General features: G+C 46.5%; 1 protein-coding gene across 4 annotated transcripts in view; it reads left to right on the forward strand.

Annotated features, from left to right (window-relative positions):
• The window catches only part of atp8a1 (ATPase phospholipid transporting 8A1), a 193,810-nt gene that overhangs the window by 135,953 nt on the left and 41,208 nt on the right, over positions 1–16,649 (forward strand). For all 4 annotated transcript variants that reach the window (XM_029725480.1, XM_029725499.1, XM_029725489.1 and 1 more), the window contains 4 exons: positions 1,387–1,525; positions 4,860–4,924; positions 13,616–13,788; positions 15,246–15,429. In XM_029725480.1, coding sequence (XP_029581340.1) covers positions 1,387–1,525; positions 4,860–4,924; positions 13,616–13,788; positions 15,246–15,429 — 561 coding nt within the window. The remainder of the gene's footprint in view (positions 1–1,386; positions 1,526–4,859; positions 4,925–13,615; positions 13,789–15,245; positions 15,430–16,649) is intronic.

Consider the following 16,649-nt stretch of genomic DNA (forward strand, 5'->3'; position numbering starts at 1 on the left):
TTTCAAATAGTATTTGAACCAAGGCCTATCGTTTATCTGGGGCTGTATGTATCCAGCGTCTCTGATCTAGGATCAGTTTTGCCTTGTAGATCATAATGAGATCAGAACTCCTACTCTGAGATGCTTTGTGTATATGTTTTCTGAACAGTAAAGAGGGAGAGTCACCCATATTACTGAGTCAGGTGATCAATGAAGAGAACAGCAAATGTGACGCAGACACATTGAAATCCTAGGCAAAAGGGTCAGAGGCCAATACCTTGGACCATGACCACAATTAATAAGCAAAACTTCCTGATCCGAAAGCTCATTGACTCCCCTTTTAGTGACCTGTGTACTGCAGTCCCTGTTGACTTGAATTAAACAACTGTTCGACCATGAACCCTGTGACTTTTTAATCTGTTCTTGAAGGTCAACATGTTGCCATATTGCCTATTTGCGTTTGACTTGCATGAGATTACATTTAACCTACGTAAACGATTAACAATGTCCATGATTCACTTAACATGTTGTCATTTAATGCACAAATGATGATCTCATGTCGTGTCTTCCCAGCAAACACTGTAACATTATCAATGTTGAGACAATGTAACTGGGAAGTCGCAACATTAATTAACACACACATCCCTCCCCCCGTGCGTGGTTTCATATGGGTAGTGGGCTAAAGATATACTGCAGCCCGGCCTAGGTCACAGCTCTTTGGGGAGGATTGACCGTTGCACCCTCGGCCAAACTCTGGCCTCCCCTTTGCAGCTGCCTCTCCTCTCTCCTCTCCGGGGCCCTGTCAAAGCATCGGGCCCCTCCAGGTCCCCCCAGGCCCCGTCCCAAAGACCCGCCTGGCTTCCTGTAAAAGAAAACACATTAACCACTGTGCTGCGACTACAACTGGCCCCTAAGTCTCATTCTCCCCTCTATTCCCCACCCTAACCCCCAAATCCCCCAATCCATGGCCCAGTTTTGGAGGGGTGGGAAAACGAGCAGCTGACTTGAGCGAAAAACAGGAAGTGAATGAGTGACACAGTCCGGCCCTTAATTTGTCTGACACTTGACGTTGTAAAGCCCCTTCTCTTGTTACATTATCTCTTCCTTGTTCCCTCATGCTTCTCTCCCTCTCTAGAACATGCAGTTCTTAGGGGCCACAGCCATTCCCTCATGCTTCTCTCCCTCTCTAGAACATGCAGTTCTTAGGGGCCACAGCCATTCCCTCATGCTTCTCTCCCTCTCTAGAACATGCAGTTCTTAGGGGCCACAGCCATTCCCTCATGCTTCTCTCCCTCTCTAGAACCTGCAGCTCTTGGGGGCCACAGACATTCTTTAATGTTTCTCTCCCTCTCTAGAACCTGCAGTTCTTGGGGGCCACAGCAATTCTCTGTTTCTCTCCCTCTCTAGAACCTGCAGCTCTTAGGGGCCACAGCCATTGAGGACAAGCTCCAGGACAAGGTGCCTGAGACCATTGAGACACTGATGAAGGCTGACATCAAGATCTGGATCCTGACCGGGGACAAGCAGGAAACTGCCATCAACATCGGTAAGACTACACAAACAGTAAAGTGAACCAGAAACATAAAAAAACATTAAAACGATATCATTCCCTAACATTGTGAAATAAAATCTCTACTGAGGAAAGCTCAGTCAGCACTGTGACCATGGGGCAAAGCTCAGTCAGCACTGTGACCATGGGGCATAGCTCAGTCAGCACTGTGACCATGGGGCAAATCTCAGTCAGCACTGTGACCATGGGGCAAAGCTCAGTCAGCACTGTGACCATGGGGCAAAGCTCAGTCAGCACTGTGACCATGGGGCAAAGCTCAGTCAGCACTGTGACCATGGGGCAAAGCTCAGTCAGCACTGTGACCATGGGGCAAAGCTCAGTCAGCACTGTGACCATGGGGCAAAGCTCAGTCAGCACTGTGACCATGGGGCAAAGCTCAGTCAGCACTGTGACCATGGGGCAAAGCTCAGTCAGCACTGTGACCATGGGGCAAAGCTCAGTCAGCACTGTGACCATGGGGCAAAGCTCAGTCAGCACTGTGACCATGGGGCCAAGCTCAGTCAGCGGAGTGGCCATGGGGCCAAGCTCAGTCAGCGGAGTGGCCATGGGGCCAAGCTCAGTCAGCGGAGTGGCCATGGGGCCAAGCTCAGTCAGCGGAGTGGCCATGGGGCCAAGCTCAGTCAGCGGAGTGGCCATGGGGGCAAAACGGTCTATTGACAAGAAGATTTTCTCTATAAAAGTTGGCACAACATGTTTCTAAATGCACATGATGTATTGCTACACCACATTGATGTTGACAGGAATAACATTGCGTGCGCACACTCATACAAACAAAAGAATGCATACACACACACGCAAAACATCTCACATACGTACCTGGTATTCACAGGGGTTTCAACATTACCATTGCTGACGTTGGGCATGTGCACCCTCCCTCCCCATGTTCCCCCACAAAGAGCGTTGCTTAGCCCTCAGCTGTGGCCGTAGTAGTAAAATTGCTAAAAACGTGCAGGCCTCGAAACAGCAAACCCGATTACAGGAGCGTCCGGGAAAATAGATAATAAAAGGTGTCCGTTTGTGGCCACCTACCTTCCTTGGGGCTGAATCAGCCCTTTGTGCCCCACTGGCCAGCTGTGCGGGGGCCTGCGAGCGCTAGAAGCTCAGGGGAAGTATTTTTACAGGTCCGCCGCTTGACTGAGTCGCTCTGTAAAACGCCTCTGAATATTTACTTTGTTTTTTACCGCTTTCCTCATCCTCCTCCTCCTGAAAAAAAAAAAGTAAAACTGCTGCCTAGGTTTGTGGCACACCTTTCGTGGCTAAAGGCGGGCTGGCGAACAAGACTGTCCCGTTCTCCGTGTTCTCTTTTCCCAGCGTCTCCCTGCCTGTGGTGGCCCATGCCGTGAAAATGGCCTCATGCCACCCCTGGGACGAGCTTGTAAAACTATGTTTACCCGTTTTAAAATTCATCAGGAGCTGAAAACATGGTTGAGCCTGTTTGGCGTTGACCTCTGCTGCTCTAGAGGCTGAGAGCGCAGAGAACTGTCACAGCTGTAATCCAGTCCACTGGAAATGACACATCGTGACAACAACCATTCTGAAACCTTATGAACGTCTCTGCCCTGGCAGAATCAGCAATGATTTCACATTAAATGACCTGATTCTAAAGCTGCGCTTGATGCTTTAGGCAGGACCACTTGGACTACGACTCCATGAAAGCACACTGCCCGCTGGTGTAGTGTGTTCAGAGTGTATTCAGTCTCCCAGCACATCACTGGAGCGAGGACGGCCAGGCAAACAGCACCATGTTAGTCTTGGCTGAGGGGGGCTTCGTCCCCTCTTGGAAGGCAGACATGAAAGGGCAAACGCCTTCCAAACTGCCAACGCAAACACTGGCCTACCCTAACAACCCACTACCCTCACCATGCCCAGTGATTTAGCGGAGTGCCACCCCCACCTTCCCTCCTAATACCCACTGCCCCGGCAGCCATTTTGAGAACCCACTATGACCACATTGTGCAGCTTTAATTACTTACCCCCCCAAACAACTAACAAACCTCTGGTGTTACCGTGTGACACGGTGTCGCGCCGTTCGCATTCCCCAACTCCTTGGAGAGCACTGTTGTTTAGTTCCGCCAGGCCCCAAAAAACAAGGAATTTACTTTTTCTGGTGAATAAAAAGGGCAGTTTGGTCAGAGTCAACTGATCCTTTAAGATAAACAAATTAAGCTAGGGGCTTTTGCAGGGGTTGACAGGGGGGGTATAGAGGCGGGAGATATTTTACACGTGTTGGCAGATTTTTGTGCGTTAACATTTAAGAAAACAATCCGCCAGGTCCAGACCTCCACCCTGTTTGTTGTTGATTTGAGCCTCTGGAGGTGAAACCTGCACACTCCTCATACATACCCCCCCGTGTGTGTGTGTGTGGTTCTCTTACACATTCACACCCAAACACACACTTATACATGCAGATGTGAAACGGGAGTCAATTCCAAGCTCGACCAAGCCCACAATGCTTGTGTGGTCACTTCACAGATGGTCCACTCTGATATTGCTCAGGAATTAGCCTGAGGATTTAGGTAGGCTCATTTTTGGGGGGTGCACAACTATATCCCCCTGAGAGCCACTATCTCTCACCTTTCTAGTGACCCTGACCGGAGCCAAAATGGCCTCTCCCTGGGGAACCATGTTGAACAAACAATGGTGTAACTGCCCCCTTAACCCAGGAGACAGACATGTAACCTCGAGTATTACTCATGGTTTTTACCACTGATGGACTCAAGACTGTCGCTGTGCACCTAATGAAGTTCCAATAATTTGTCTTTTCACCCTATTGTGACTTTAGCTAATAACAAAGGGAAAGCAAACAGAGCTCAATTTCAGGAGGGAGTACATATTACCTATTATTTGTCATTTATTCAGTATTTAGTATTAGTTTATTTTGAAAATATAATCATGATGTATAATTAATTATATAACGGCCACTTTATTTGGATTGTCCAGCTAGTCCTTCTATAGATGCTCTACAGATTGTCATACTATTTGTTGATAAGCAACTGCTTGCTTAGGTTATGGCTAGGGTTAGTGTGAGGGCTAGGGTTAGTGTGAGGGCTAGGGTTAGTGTGAGGGCTAGGGTTAGTGTGAGGGTTAGTGTGAGGGCTAGGGTTAGTGTGAGGGCTAGGGTTAGTTGAAATGTTACTGATAGTAATGTATATAGTCCATCTGTAGATGCTCTACGGACTATCCAAATGAAGTGTTACCAATATAATGTATGACAGCGTGAAAAATCTTTTCCACAGTACTTCAGTATGTTTTTGATATTTGCACAAACTGACATTGCAGCTCATCTCTTGTTTCACTTGACCCTCTCCAGGACACTCCTGCAAACTTCTGACCAAGAACATGGGCATGCTGGTGATCAACGAAGACACACTTGACGTGAGTATGGCAGACTGGCGTCATGTTATTAATAATAATCTCCAATATCACTTTCATTGAACAGGGAATGCTCTATATTTTAGCAACCTGTAGGCTTACATTGTGGACTGTATACCGTCCCACAAGATCCTTAAAGGGACAATCTGGGATTGGTACGTCCATGTTTGGAATTGTAAATGAATGATGTAGGTCAGTCTATGAATTTAAGAGTGGTTACATTTCTCCAGTGAAGAGTGGTTACATTTCTCCAGTGAAGAGTGGTTACATTTCTCCAGCTTTGTTGTTTTTTGAATGCCAGATTGCCCCTTTTAAAAAGCTGTTTTATTGAACTGTTGCAATGGATTTTCCTATGTTTTGAGTTACTGTTATGTTAGTAGTGCTGTCACTCAGCACAATCCAAATCGCAATGCTCCCTCTCAACCTCAATTATAATCATAATCCATCCCTGTGTGTGAAACAAAAATACCAATCTGGTCTGGTTTGTAACCTGGAGCCCGCTAAGAATGTCAAACACGCTCTTTGTACCAAAGGTACGTCACCACCACCAATGCCTGACAGTGTAATCCTGCTTAAGACCAAGCTCGGTGTGTGTCCTGGTGTCCCACAATCAGATAGGGCTGTTGATTACTGTTAGCTCATTAGTTGATCGTTAAATCGTTGCCGTCACTCCAATAAATGCTGGAGAAAAAAAAGTTTTGTGTAGACTTCCATGAATGAAACCAGATAGAAAGTATAGTACCAGTCAAAAGTTTGGACACACCTACTCATTCCAGGGTTTCTCTTTATTTTTACTATTTTCTACGTTGTAGAATAATAGTGAAGACATCAACACTTTGAAATAACACATATGGAATCATGTAGTAACTAAAGTGTTAAACAAATCAAAATATATTTGAGATTCTTCAAAGTAGACACCTTTTGCCTTGATGACAGCTTTGCACACTCTTGTATAAAGAAAAATCCTTGAATGAGTAGGTGTCCAACCTTTGACTGGTACTGTATGTAGAAAACATAATGGAGCTATATATTTGTTAATAAGGTCATGTTTGAGAACTAACAATCACCCCCCCCCCCCCCCAAAAAAAAACTAGACAGTAATGGGGGCCGACATTGATTTCGTTATATTGTTCGAGTCACTCAGATTGCATAAGAACACGGCATAAGTCATGGCAAAATGTGTAGAATTGCTGTAAATTAGCTTTAAAACATCACAAAGCATGCCCCATTCAAAAAAATATAGAACTAAGAACAGATATAACCCTTGGTTCACTCCAGACCTGACTGCCCTTGACCAGCACAAAAACATCCTGTGGCGTACTGCGTTAGCATCGAATAGCCCCCGCGATATGCAACTTTTCAGGGAAGTCAGGAACCAATATACACAGTCAGTTAGGAAAGCAAAGGCTAGCTTTTTCAAACAGAAATTTGCATCCTGTAGCACCAATTCCAAAAAGTTCTGGGACACTGTAAAGTCCATGGAGAATAAGAGCACCTCCTCCCAACTGCCCACTGCACTGAGGCTAGGAAACACTGTCACCACCGATAAATCTACGATAATCGAAAATTTCAAAAAGCATTTTTTCTACGGCTGGCCATGCTTTCCACCAGGCTACCCATACCCCGGCCAACAGCTCTGCACCCCCCGCAGCAACTTGCCCAAGCCCCCCCGGCTTCTCCTTCACCCACTTCCTGATAGCTGATGTTCTGAAAGAGCTGCAAAATCTGGACCCCTACAAATCAGCTGGGATAGACAATCTGGACCCTCTCTTTCAAAAATTATCCGCCGCAATTGTTGCAACCCCTATTACTAGCCTGTTCAACCTCTTTCGTATCGTCTGAGATCCCTAAAGATTGGAAAGCTGCCGCGGTCATCCCCCTCGTCAAAGGGGGAGACACTCTAGACCCAACCTGCCATGCCTTTCTAAAGTCTTTTGAGAGGTTACCGTAATTTCCGGACTATTAAGCGCACCTGAATATAAGCCGCACCCACTGAATTTAAAAAATATATATTATTTTGAACATAAGCCGCACATGTCTATAAGCCACAGCTGCCTACCGGTACATTGAAACAAATTAACTTTAAACAGGCTTTAACGAAACACGGCTTGTAAAAAAAAAAAAATGTGCAGTAAGCTTTAGTTGTCTTTTTGCACTGAGTCAATTCCTCACGCTGCTGTTTCCAACGTCTTATCATCAACTCATTAAGACCAAGCTCCCGTGCAGCAGCTCTATTTCCCTTTACAACAGCCAGATCAATCGCCTTCAACTTGAAAGCTGCATCATATGCATTTCTCCGTGTCTTTGCCATGATGAGGGTGACAAAATGACTACCGTTTGAGAGCGCTCGATTTAATCTAAACAGTAAACAAAAAAGTTGTTTGACCGTAACCCGTTCGGCAATTTCATTGGTCTAATGAAAGCTTCATGCCGCCAAAAAACTGAGCACGTCACAGAATGTGTTTTTTGGGAGAAAAAAAAACATTTGAAAGCGGGAAAAATCCATATATTAGCCGCGTCGTTGTTTACGCCGCGAGGTTCAAAGCCTGGGAAAAAAGTTGCGGCTTATAGTCCAGAATTTACGGTAGTTAACAAACAGATCACTGACCATTTCGAATCCAACTGTACCTTCTCCAATCTAGTTTCCGAGCTGGTCATGGGTGCACCTCAGCCACACTCAAGGTACTAAACGATATCATAATAGCCATCGATAAAAGACAGTACTGTGCAGCCGTCTTCGTCGATCTGGCCAAAGCTTTCGACTCTATCAATCACCGCATTCTTATCGGCAGACTCAATAGCCTTAGTTTCTCAAATGACTGCCTCGCCTGGTTCACCAACTACTTCTCAGGTAGAGTTCAGTGTGTCAAATCGGAGGGCCTGTTGTCCGGACCTCTGGCAGTCTCTATGGGGGTGCCACAGGGTTCAATTCTCAGGCCGACTCTTTTCTCTGTATTGATCACTCTTGCTGCTGGTGATTCTCTGATCCACCTCAACGCAGATGACACCATTCTGTATACATATGGCCCTTCTTTGGACACTGTGTTAACAAACCTCCAAATCAGCTTCAACGCCATACAACACTTTTTCCGTGGCCTCCAACTGCTCTTAAATGCTAGTAAAACTGAATGCATGCTCTTCAACCGATCGCTACCCGCCCGCCTAGCATCACTACTCTGGACGGTTCTGACTTAGAATATGCGGACAACTACAAATACCTAGGTGTCTGGTTAGACTGTAAACTCTCCTTCCAGACTCACATTAAGCATCTCCAATCCAAAATTAAATCTAGAATTGGCTTCCTATTTTGCAGCAAAGCCTCCTTCACTCATGCTGCCAAACATACCCTCGTAAAACGGACTATTCTACCGATCCTTGACTTTGGCGATGTAATTTACAAAATAGCCTCCAACACTCTACTCAGCAAATTGGATGCAGTCCATCACAGTGCCATCCGTTTTGTCACCAAAGCCCCATATACTACCCACCACTGCGACCTGTATGCTCTCGTTGGCTGGCCCTCGCTACATATTTGTCGCCAAACTCACTGGCTCCAGGTCATCTAGAAGTCTTTGCTAGGTAAAGCCACGCCTTATCTCAGCTCACTGGTCACCATAGCAACACCCACCTGTAGCGCTCCAGCAGGTATATTTCACTGGTCATCCCCAAGGCCAACACCTCATTTGGCCGCCTTTCCTTCCAGTTCTCTGCTGCCAATGACTGGAACGAATTGCAGAATTCACTGAAGGTGGAGTCTTATATCTCCCTCTCTAACTTTAAGCATCAGCTGTCAGAGCAGCTTACCAACCACTGCACCTGTACACAGCCCATCTGTAAATAGCCCATCCAACTACCTCATCTCCATATTGTTATTTGTTTAGCTCTTTTGCACCCCTTGTATCTCTACTTGCACATCTATCACTCCAGTGTTACTGCTAAATTGTAATTATTTTGCCACTATGGCTTATTTATTGCCTTACCTCCCTAATCTTACTACATTTGCACACACTGTATATATATTTTTTCTATTGTGTTATTTTCCCATGTGTAACTCTGTGTCGCACTGCTTTGCTTTATCTTGGTCAGGTTGCAGTTGTAAATGAGAACTTGTTCTCAACTGGCCTACCTGGTTAAATAAAGGTGAAATTAAATAAACAATCTTTTCACTTCAAATCTTTTTCCAGAGCTGATCTGATTGGTCCAAAGAAGCCTCCATCCAGAGGGTTGTAGTGAAGTATACCCCAGCTAGTCACAGGGGCTCTGGCGGGGCCGGGGGCTCTGGCGGGGCCGGGGGCTCTGGCGGGGCCGGGGGCTCTGGCGGGGCCGGGGGCTCTGGCGTGGTTGGGGCTCTGTTGGGGTTGGGGCTGTGGGGCTCTGACAGGGCCTAGTGGCCTGGTTGGAAAGGGAGATGTCGGTCAGCACATAGCCAGAGCCCTGCATGCCGCCTTCTGCAAGATTGAGAAAAGAACAGAAGGCGGCTCGGGGAGGACCCCTCCACCCAATCCTAAACCCCTTTAAAAGTAGAGGGGGAAGAGGTCAGCAGGGAGTCTTGAATGTTGTTGGAGGGACGTAAAGGTGGAAAAGAGACTGCTGCTGTTCTCCAGGAGAGGAAGCGAGGGAGCAGAGCGGAGGATGGAGGAGGAAGCGCTCACTATGTGAGCCCAGTGTGCCGGAGCAGGAGTGATGGATGCACGGAGGTGATACAGCGATGACCGACGACCTTCACTCTGTCAACCCGGCTGGTTAGCGTGATAAATGGAGGTAGAGAGGAGAAGTTTCAGACACCGCCGTTCATAAAGCATAAAACACGCGGATGGCTCATTTTGAAATGTCAGCTCCTATTCTCCTGTGGCTCAGCAGATGCCTATAAGTTTGCTTGTAAAATATGGAGGAATTCTCTCCTCAATGAACAGAGGTCCTGTCGGCGGTGCTGCTGGGAATTGGAGATCTTCTCATGTTGTGCTCGAGAGTAATTGGAGTGCGTCCCCCCCCCTTTCCGTGTTTAGAACAATTCTCAAAGAGAGGGTGAAGTTTTAGAAGGCTTGAAAGCGGCCCGAGATCTCTTCTGTGCTAAATCTTCCACCCCACCCAGGGCCTGGAGAACACACTGACTGGTGGATCTGCCATGGCTGAACACTGGACCTGGAGAACACACTGACTGGTGGAGCTGCCATGGCTGAACACTGGGCCTGGAGAACACACTGACTGGTGGAGCTGCCATGGCTGAACACTGGACCTGGAGAACACACTGACTGGTGGAGCTGCCATGGCTGAACACTGGACCTGGAGAACACACTGACTGGTGGAGCTGCCATGGCTGAACACTGGACCTGGAGAACACACTGACTGGTGGAGCTGCCATGGCTGAACACTGGGCCTGGAGAACACACTGACTGGTGGAGCTGCCATGGCTGAACACTGGACCTGGAGAACACACTGACTGGTGGAGCTGCCATGGCTGAACACTGGGCCTGGAGAACACACTGACTGGTGGAGCTGCCATGGCTGAACACTGGGCCTGGAGAACACACTGACTGGTGGAGCTGCCATGGCTGAACACTGGACCTGGAGAACACACTGACTGGTGGAGCTGCCATGGCTGAACACTGGACCTGGAGAACACACTGACTGGTGGAGCTGCCATGGCTGAACACTGGACCTGGAGAACACACTGACTGGTGGAGCTGCCATGGCTGAACACTGGACCTGGAGAACACACTGACTGGGTAGTGTGCGTGCCTGCGTGGGTTGTCGATGTTGGTGTGTGCACGGATGTGCATAGGTCTGTGTGCTTTATGTATCTGTGTGTCGGATATGCCCCTCTTTGGGTCAGTCCAAGGTTGTATAGAACTGTACGAGACTAATGGATACACGTCCTCTAATTCGGAATCCCTGTCAAGTGTGTCATGTCATGTTTGCTACATCACTCAAGAGTTGCATCAACAATGGGGCTCAAAGTCTTGATTAGCCACTCTTAAACCAAACACAAAACTAGTCACATAGGCTAAACTGGTCAGTATAGCCATAACAAAGAGGCTTTAGGAGACAAGTAGCATTAGCACTAAAATACCTCTGTGGAAATGGGGGGGGGGGAATGGGCACCCTACTTGAGCAAATGGCTGCACTGTTTGTGGTTATCGTGATTTTGTGATAAATCACTTGTATCCAAGCACATACGTTCCCAGACATATACTTTACAAAGTCAGTACTGTACACATGCTTCCATACATTAGTGTTCCCTCTTAGTGTGTTGCCAGTTCACCCTGTTAGAATCTCACATTTTTTTGTTCCATGGTTGAATTCCGATATCAAATGTGATACTATGCTCACTGTATGATGTAGCTGTTACCGCAGCACACCCCAGCGCTTGCAAGCCTGTGGCCTGTTTTATGGCCCCGATCAGGAATGGGCACACTCATTTGGAGAAGTCCTGACAGCTGCACTCCTCCCTGTCTCCTCTCTCTTGTTCAATTTCTCTACCTCTTTAGCCCCTCCCCCATCTGTCTCTTTCTCTCTCTCTCTCTCTGTGTGTGTCGGTCAGCTTTGAAACCTGAGGCCTTTCTCTCCAAATATTGTCCTTCAAGCTTGGGTTTCAGAGCTTTGTTATGCCAGGAGAGGGTTGCATGGCCCCGTCAGTTCCCTTAGGTATCGAACCCTCCTCAACGGACCCTTCCCAAGCCTCATTCATGACCACTAGGTCACTCCTGCGTTGCATAATGCTCATGCCCGGCCGAACCATCTGTTCAATGCGTTAGGTGTGACCACCTTCGGGTGGAAGGGCCCACCTAGGCCTCGTAACCCAGTTCATGCCCTCGATTCCGTACACAGCCGGAAGCGGATACCTATGAGTCTCACACACTGACCTCACTTTTCAGACCACACCAGTCCGCCGGAGTCTACCACTCCCATGGGCAAACAGGGCCACTTTCCACCCTTCTTTATGAGTTTCCCTTTACAATCGTTTGAGTCACTTCATAGTTATGGGCTGTTAGTCATACAGGAGAATATACAGGACAATGTTGATCCCCAATAATGGAAGTGAGGCCAGAGTAAAAAAGTTGCTCTAGGAGATGCAATGTATCCTACTGCCCAAAGAAATATTACCAGGTTATCAGATTTCATCTATGTTGTTTTAAGCAGTCGTATATCTTATTTCCATTAACCAAGCCCATGGCCCCAGAACTTCATGCTCGCAATCCTCTTTTTTATAAGCAGATCCATACTTGTTCCGGTCACTCTTGGAAATGGATCCTTGTTTGGGGTTTCATTTCCTGATGGGTTTGGCATCTGGGAAATGGTTGGAGAAGTTTTCTCCAGATGCACAGATGATGTCACCACGACTAGGTCCATCTTCATCCTGGGCTTTCCTGAGTGCAGGATGTTGGCTATAGCTGCCCCTATTAGAGGGCACTTCATCTTCCTGGCCATCCTCAATATTTATGGCATTTCAACATTGCTTGTCATCATAGCACTATATCACACACGACTCGAGAATGCATCCATTCACGTCCCAAACCTTTTGCTCGGTTTGGGGTTTTAGTAATCGCCTCTTGGCCAGGCGTCTGGATAGTCTGTCCAATAGGCATGTAAAACACAGGTCAAACATGGAGGACAGCTGCTTTACGACAGCTTAGTAAGAGAACGGAGAGTGGGGAGAGCAGGGGCTTATCTTTTTAACAGCCCTTATTGATTTAGGGACTTATAAAAGATGGGGCCTCCGAGGACGCTCACAAGCCAGGTTACGACTTAGGACTTTCGAATGGGCTTTCAAGCACAGCGCTGACCTGATATCTGTGGAAATCGTATCTAGCAGGGACCCGTATGCGCTTCTTGGTTTCCGACATGAAACGCAGAGGATGGCGGATCCCAATGACATATGTCTAGGGTGTCTGTCCTCACGGGAGCCCATACATATGAGCTTTCGCTCCAGCAGATGATCCGAGGAATCACTCTTTATGGGGGAAATTATATAGAGGTTCAGTGCATTCCCAAGCCAAACACCACCCATCCGCCAGCACACCCTAAGCCTTAGAATAACAGTCTCTTATTTAAGGCCCTATTTGCCATTTGAAGAGTAATTCTGAGTTTGAAACATAAAACCAACAGAGGGGTAAATGTAGTATCCATATTATTCAAGTCGGCAGTTATTAAAATCATCCAGGTTTAATCAGCATATGGAAATATTCCTGGCTTCCAGTTTGGAGAAATTCAGCTGGCTAGGGACATTCCTGAAAAATTGCTCGTAAACCCAGACGAATGTACAGTACTTGGTTGCTGAGAACAAAATGATGGAACTGGGCAGTGAGAGAGTAGAATCCCTATTTTGTCTTTCCTATACTATTGGTATTAATGCCGTGTGACGTTATGCTTTTCCAAATGAACCATCGAACCATTTCTAATCGAGTATGCCTTATGTATTGTTGTGTATATTTATTTTCTTATGATGTTCTATCATCTAGTAAATGTAAATTGGCTTGGCAAGTTTGAATAATCTTTACCATATGTCATCATAGCACTGTAAAAATTATAACGGCATCGATGATGTCATTGAAATCACTGGAGGATAGGGTTACCGAGCATCGTGTTCTATCAAAAGCATTTCATTGATAACCATATTTAATTTGCTTCATTGTAATTTGTATCATATATTCTGTCTAGATAGTTCTAATGATGAGAAAATGTATGCCTTTTCAGGCAACCAGGGAGACCCTCAGCCACCACTGTGGAATGCTGGGAGACGCCCTTTACAAGGAGAACGATTTCGCTCTCATCATCGATGGAAATACTCTAAAATACGCCCTCACGTTTGGAGCACGGCAGTACTTCCTAGACCTCGCCTTGTCCTGTAAAGCCGTGATATGCTGCAGGTAAGGCCCAGTCACCTATAACAGCATTACACTATAGCGTGTGTACATAGTACATGCATTCAACTTCATAAGTTACCCATTTACTGTTCGAAAAGTGTTAAAACCACACAGTAGACACACTGTACTCTGGTTCAGACGCTCATTGGATGTTTCCTGTTGAGAGAACTGAGAACCAAGACTCCAAGTACAGAGAATCCCAAAGTTGTTAGTTCAGTTGGCATTAAATCGGCGTACAATTTTAGCCTAATGTACCGTCGGAGCAAATCAGGACAAACCTGAGCATTCAAGGTTTATGCTCTGCCCTGAAAGGTAATCATTTAGTGTGTAGTTCATGTATTTTACAAGAGCAATTTAAAACCGGAGGTAGTCCCCCCAAAAATGGTAACGTTAGAAATACGAAGGTACCGGCGTGTGTTGATTTGCACTTGCCGCATAAATAAAGTACTGGAGTGCTCAGGAGCCTGTGAAGAGATCTGGACAGAAATCAGTGCCACGTTTCTTAGGGACAACAAACTACATACAGGTGCCACACTGCCATGATCCAATACAAGACATCAGCTTTTTTTTGTGCTACTTTCTCTCGTTATACAGCACCCTGAGCGCTAACAGACCTTGGGAGATGAACAAGGAGGTCTCTTTAGGCATGTAGAAAAAACATAAACCTGTCTCACAGGGTTGGGCTAACCTGAACCACGACATCCAGTTTGCAACACCTTCTCTTGAGAGTTGTACTGTAGCTGTACATCATGGAGTGCATCTCAAATGGCACCCTATTCCCTATATAGAGCCCTGGTCAAAAATAGTGCACTATATAGGGAATAGGGTGCATTTTAGATGCATACCATGTCTTCGACCCGGGCCAAGGCAAAGAAAGCTCTGTAGCTTGGAGCTCCGGAAGCCTGTAAGACTCAGCCTGTCATTTCAGGGGTAAAAGTTGGAGAGCTCGAAAAAGGAGGGGCCACAGGAAGTGGGAGATCCATCACATGACGAGTGGTTTTACAGGCGCAGGCAGCCAGGGAGGTCAGCCAGGGGTCAGGTGTGGATGAGATCCGCAGACACGGGGAATTCGTCGAGAATTATCATCCAGAAAATTAGAAATTGCTTGTGTAATACCTAAAGCGACATTGTTTGAAAGACGTCGTTTCGAGTACAGCCTCGGCCTTGTGCTTTGTTGTAAGTCGACTCGGCACCAACCCACCTTGTAACTCCCTTTTCTGTTCTTTAGTTTGAGGAAAGCATTATGCGATGAACTGTACAGAATGCTTTATTTTGTATTCATCCGCATTGTCTAGATGTCTGCACCTCGCTTAGATTGGTCAGTTCTGGAAAATGGCTGAAAGTGTAAAACCTGTTTTGCAGACTCCCCAAAAAATAAGAATTTCCGTGAAAACAGACAGTAAAACCAGGCATATTGCATCTCATTCTAACGTCCTGCGTCACGTCCTACTCTCCTTTAGGGTGTCTCCGCTGCAGAAGTCTGAGGTGGTGGAGATGGTGAAGAAGCAGGTGAAGGTTATCACACTCGCCATCGGCGACGGCGCCAACGATGTGGGAATGATCCAGACGGCACACGTGGGCGTGGGCATCTCTGGCAACGAGGGCCTGCAGGCCGCCAACTCCTCCGACTACTCTATCGCACAGGTGAGGGCTCCGGAGTGAAGTTTCTCCTAGGTACAGATCTAGGATCAGCTTTCCCTCCCCCAATCCTAACATTAACCATTAGTGGGGAAAATGTCAACCTGACCCCGTCAAGGGGCATCTCATTACCCCCACAGGGGAGGAGTTTGGAAGGAGTGTTAGGGTTCAAGGGGTTTACTTTGTGCTGGTGTGCTAGTATCACTGGATCAGATGGGTCATCTTAGCTTACCCAGGTGAGCAGCAGCAGGACAGGCATCTGTTAACACTTTATTCTATAGCCATAGTTAGGAACTGATATAGAAACCCTATCTTGAAAATCCTAATGTATACGCATTACTCTATCAGTAACCAGTTTGTCTGAAAATCATCTTGCATAAGCAGCATTGTGCCGGTAACAAAAGCGACAGGGTTTATCTACTGCATCATTATCTACTGCATCATGGGTTGTTTTTCTTCAGTCTCCTTCCATTATTTTGTGGTATGTGCTGCATATGCCTGTACATATAGCCACAGGGCCTGTGAGCGAGCCAAGGCCAGTTCACTAAAGCACAATGCTGTCTCCATAGCATCGGATTACTCTGACAAAGACTGTCTTGTCTTAAGTGCCCCCATTATCTATCTACATGACATTCAGAATGACGAATGCAGACGGCTTCATTTAATCGGTTTAGGTTGCATCCCGGTAATGTATTGAATTACCTTCCAGGCGTGTTTCACCCTCATTGGCATGTATCGCTGTTCTTTCTTCAATTTACTGTGCAATAAAATCGACCTTTGCAGTTGCAATAGATATTTCCTTGAATTGTACTATACAGGCCACAGCCCTGTCCAGACTCACTCCAATGTATATATTTATATATAGACTGTAGCATCATAGCTGCATAGCAGGACAGTTCAGCATTACACTCCCTGAATACAATGCACAGTACAATACTGTCCATTTACTTAGAAATCTATTTTGTGAGGTCAGCAATACATTCTAGCTCTATGTGATTGAGATCTATAAACAGGACTGTGAAACTTGTTCTGAGATCAGCTGAATGAAGTTCAGGGCCCAGGCACCTCTGCTGTCCATCCGTCATCAGCTCATGGCTGTGGGAATACGTTTGATCCCAGAGTGCCGTGGGTCAGCAGAGCATAATCCCCTTAAACGTTTTAATTTGCTATGGAATACAGTCTCCTCCCTACTGTTTCTCTGAAAGACGACTTGGCCATTAAAATAA

This window comes from Salmo trutta, chromosome 3, assembly GCF_901001165.1.
Source record: "Salmo trutta chromosome 3, fSalTru1.1, whole genome shotgun sequence".
NCBI classification, from domain to species: domain Eukaryota; kingdom Metazoa; phylum Chordata; class Actinopteri; order Salmoniformes; family Salmonidae; genus Salmo; species Salmo trutta.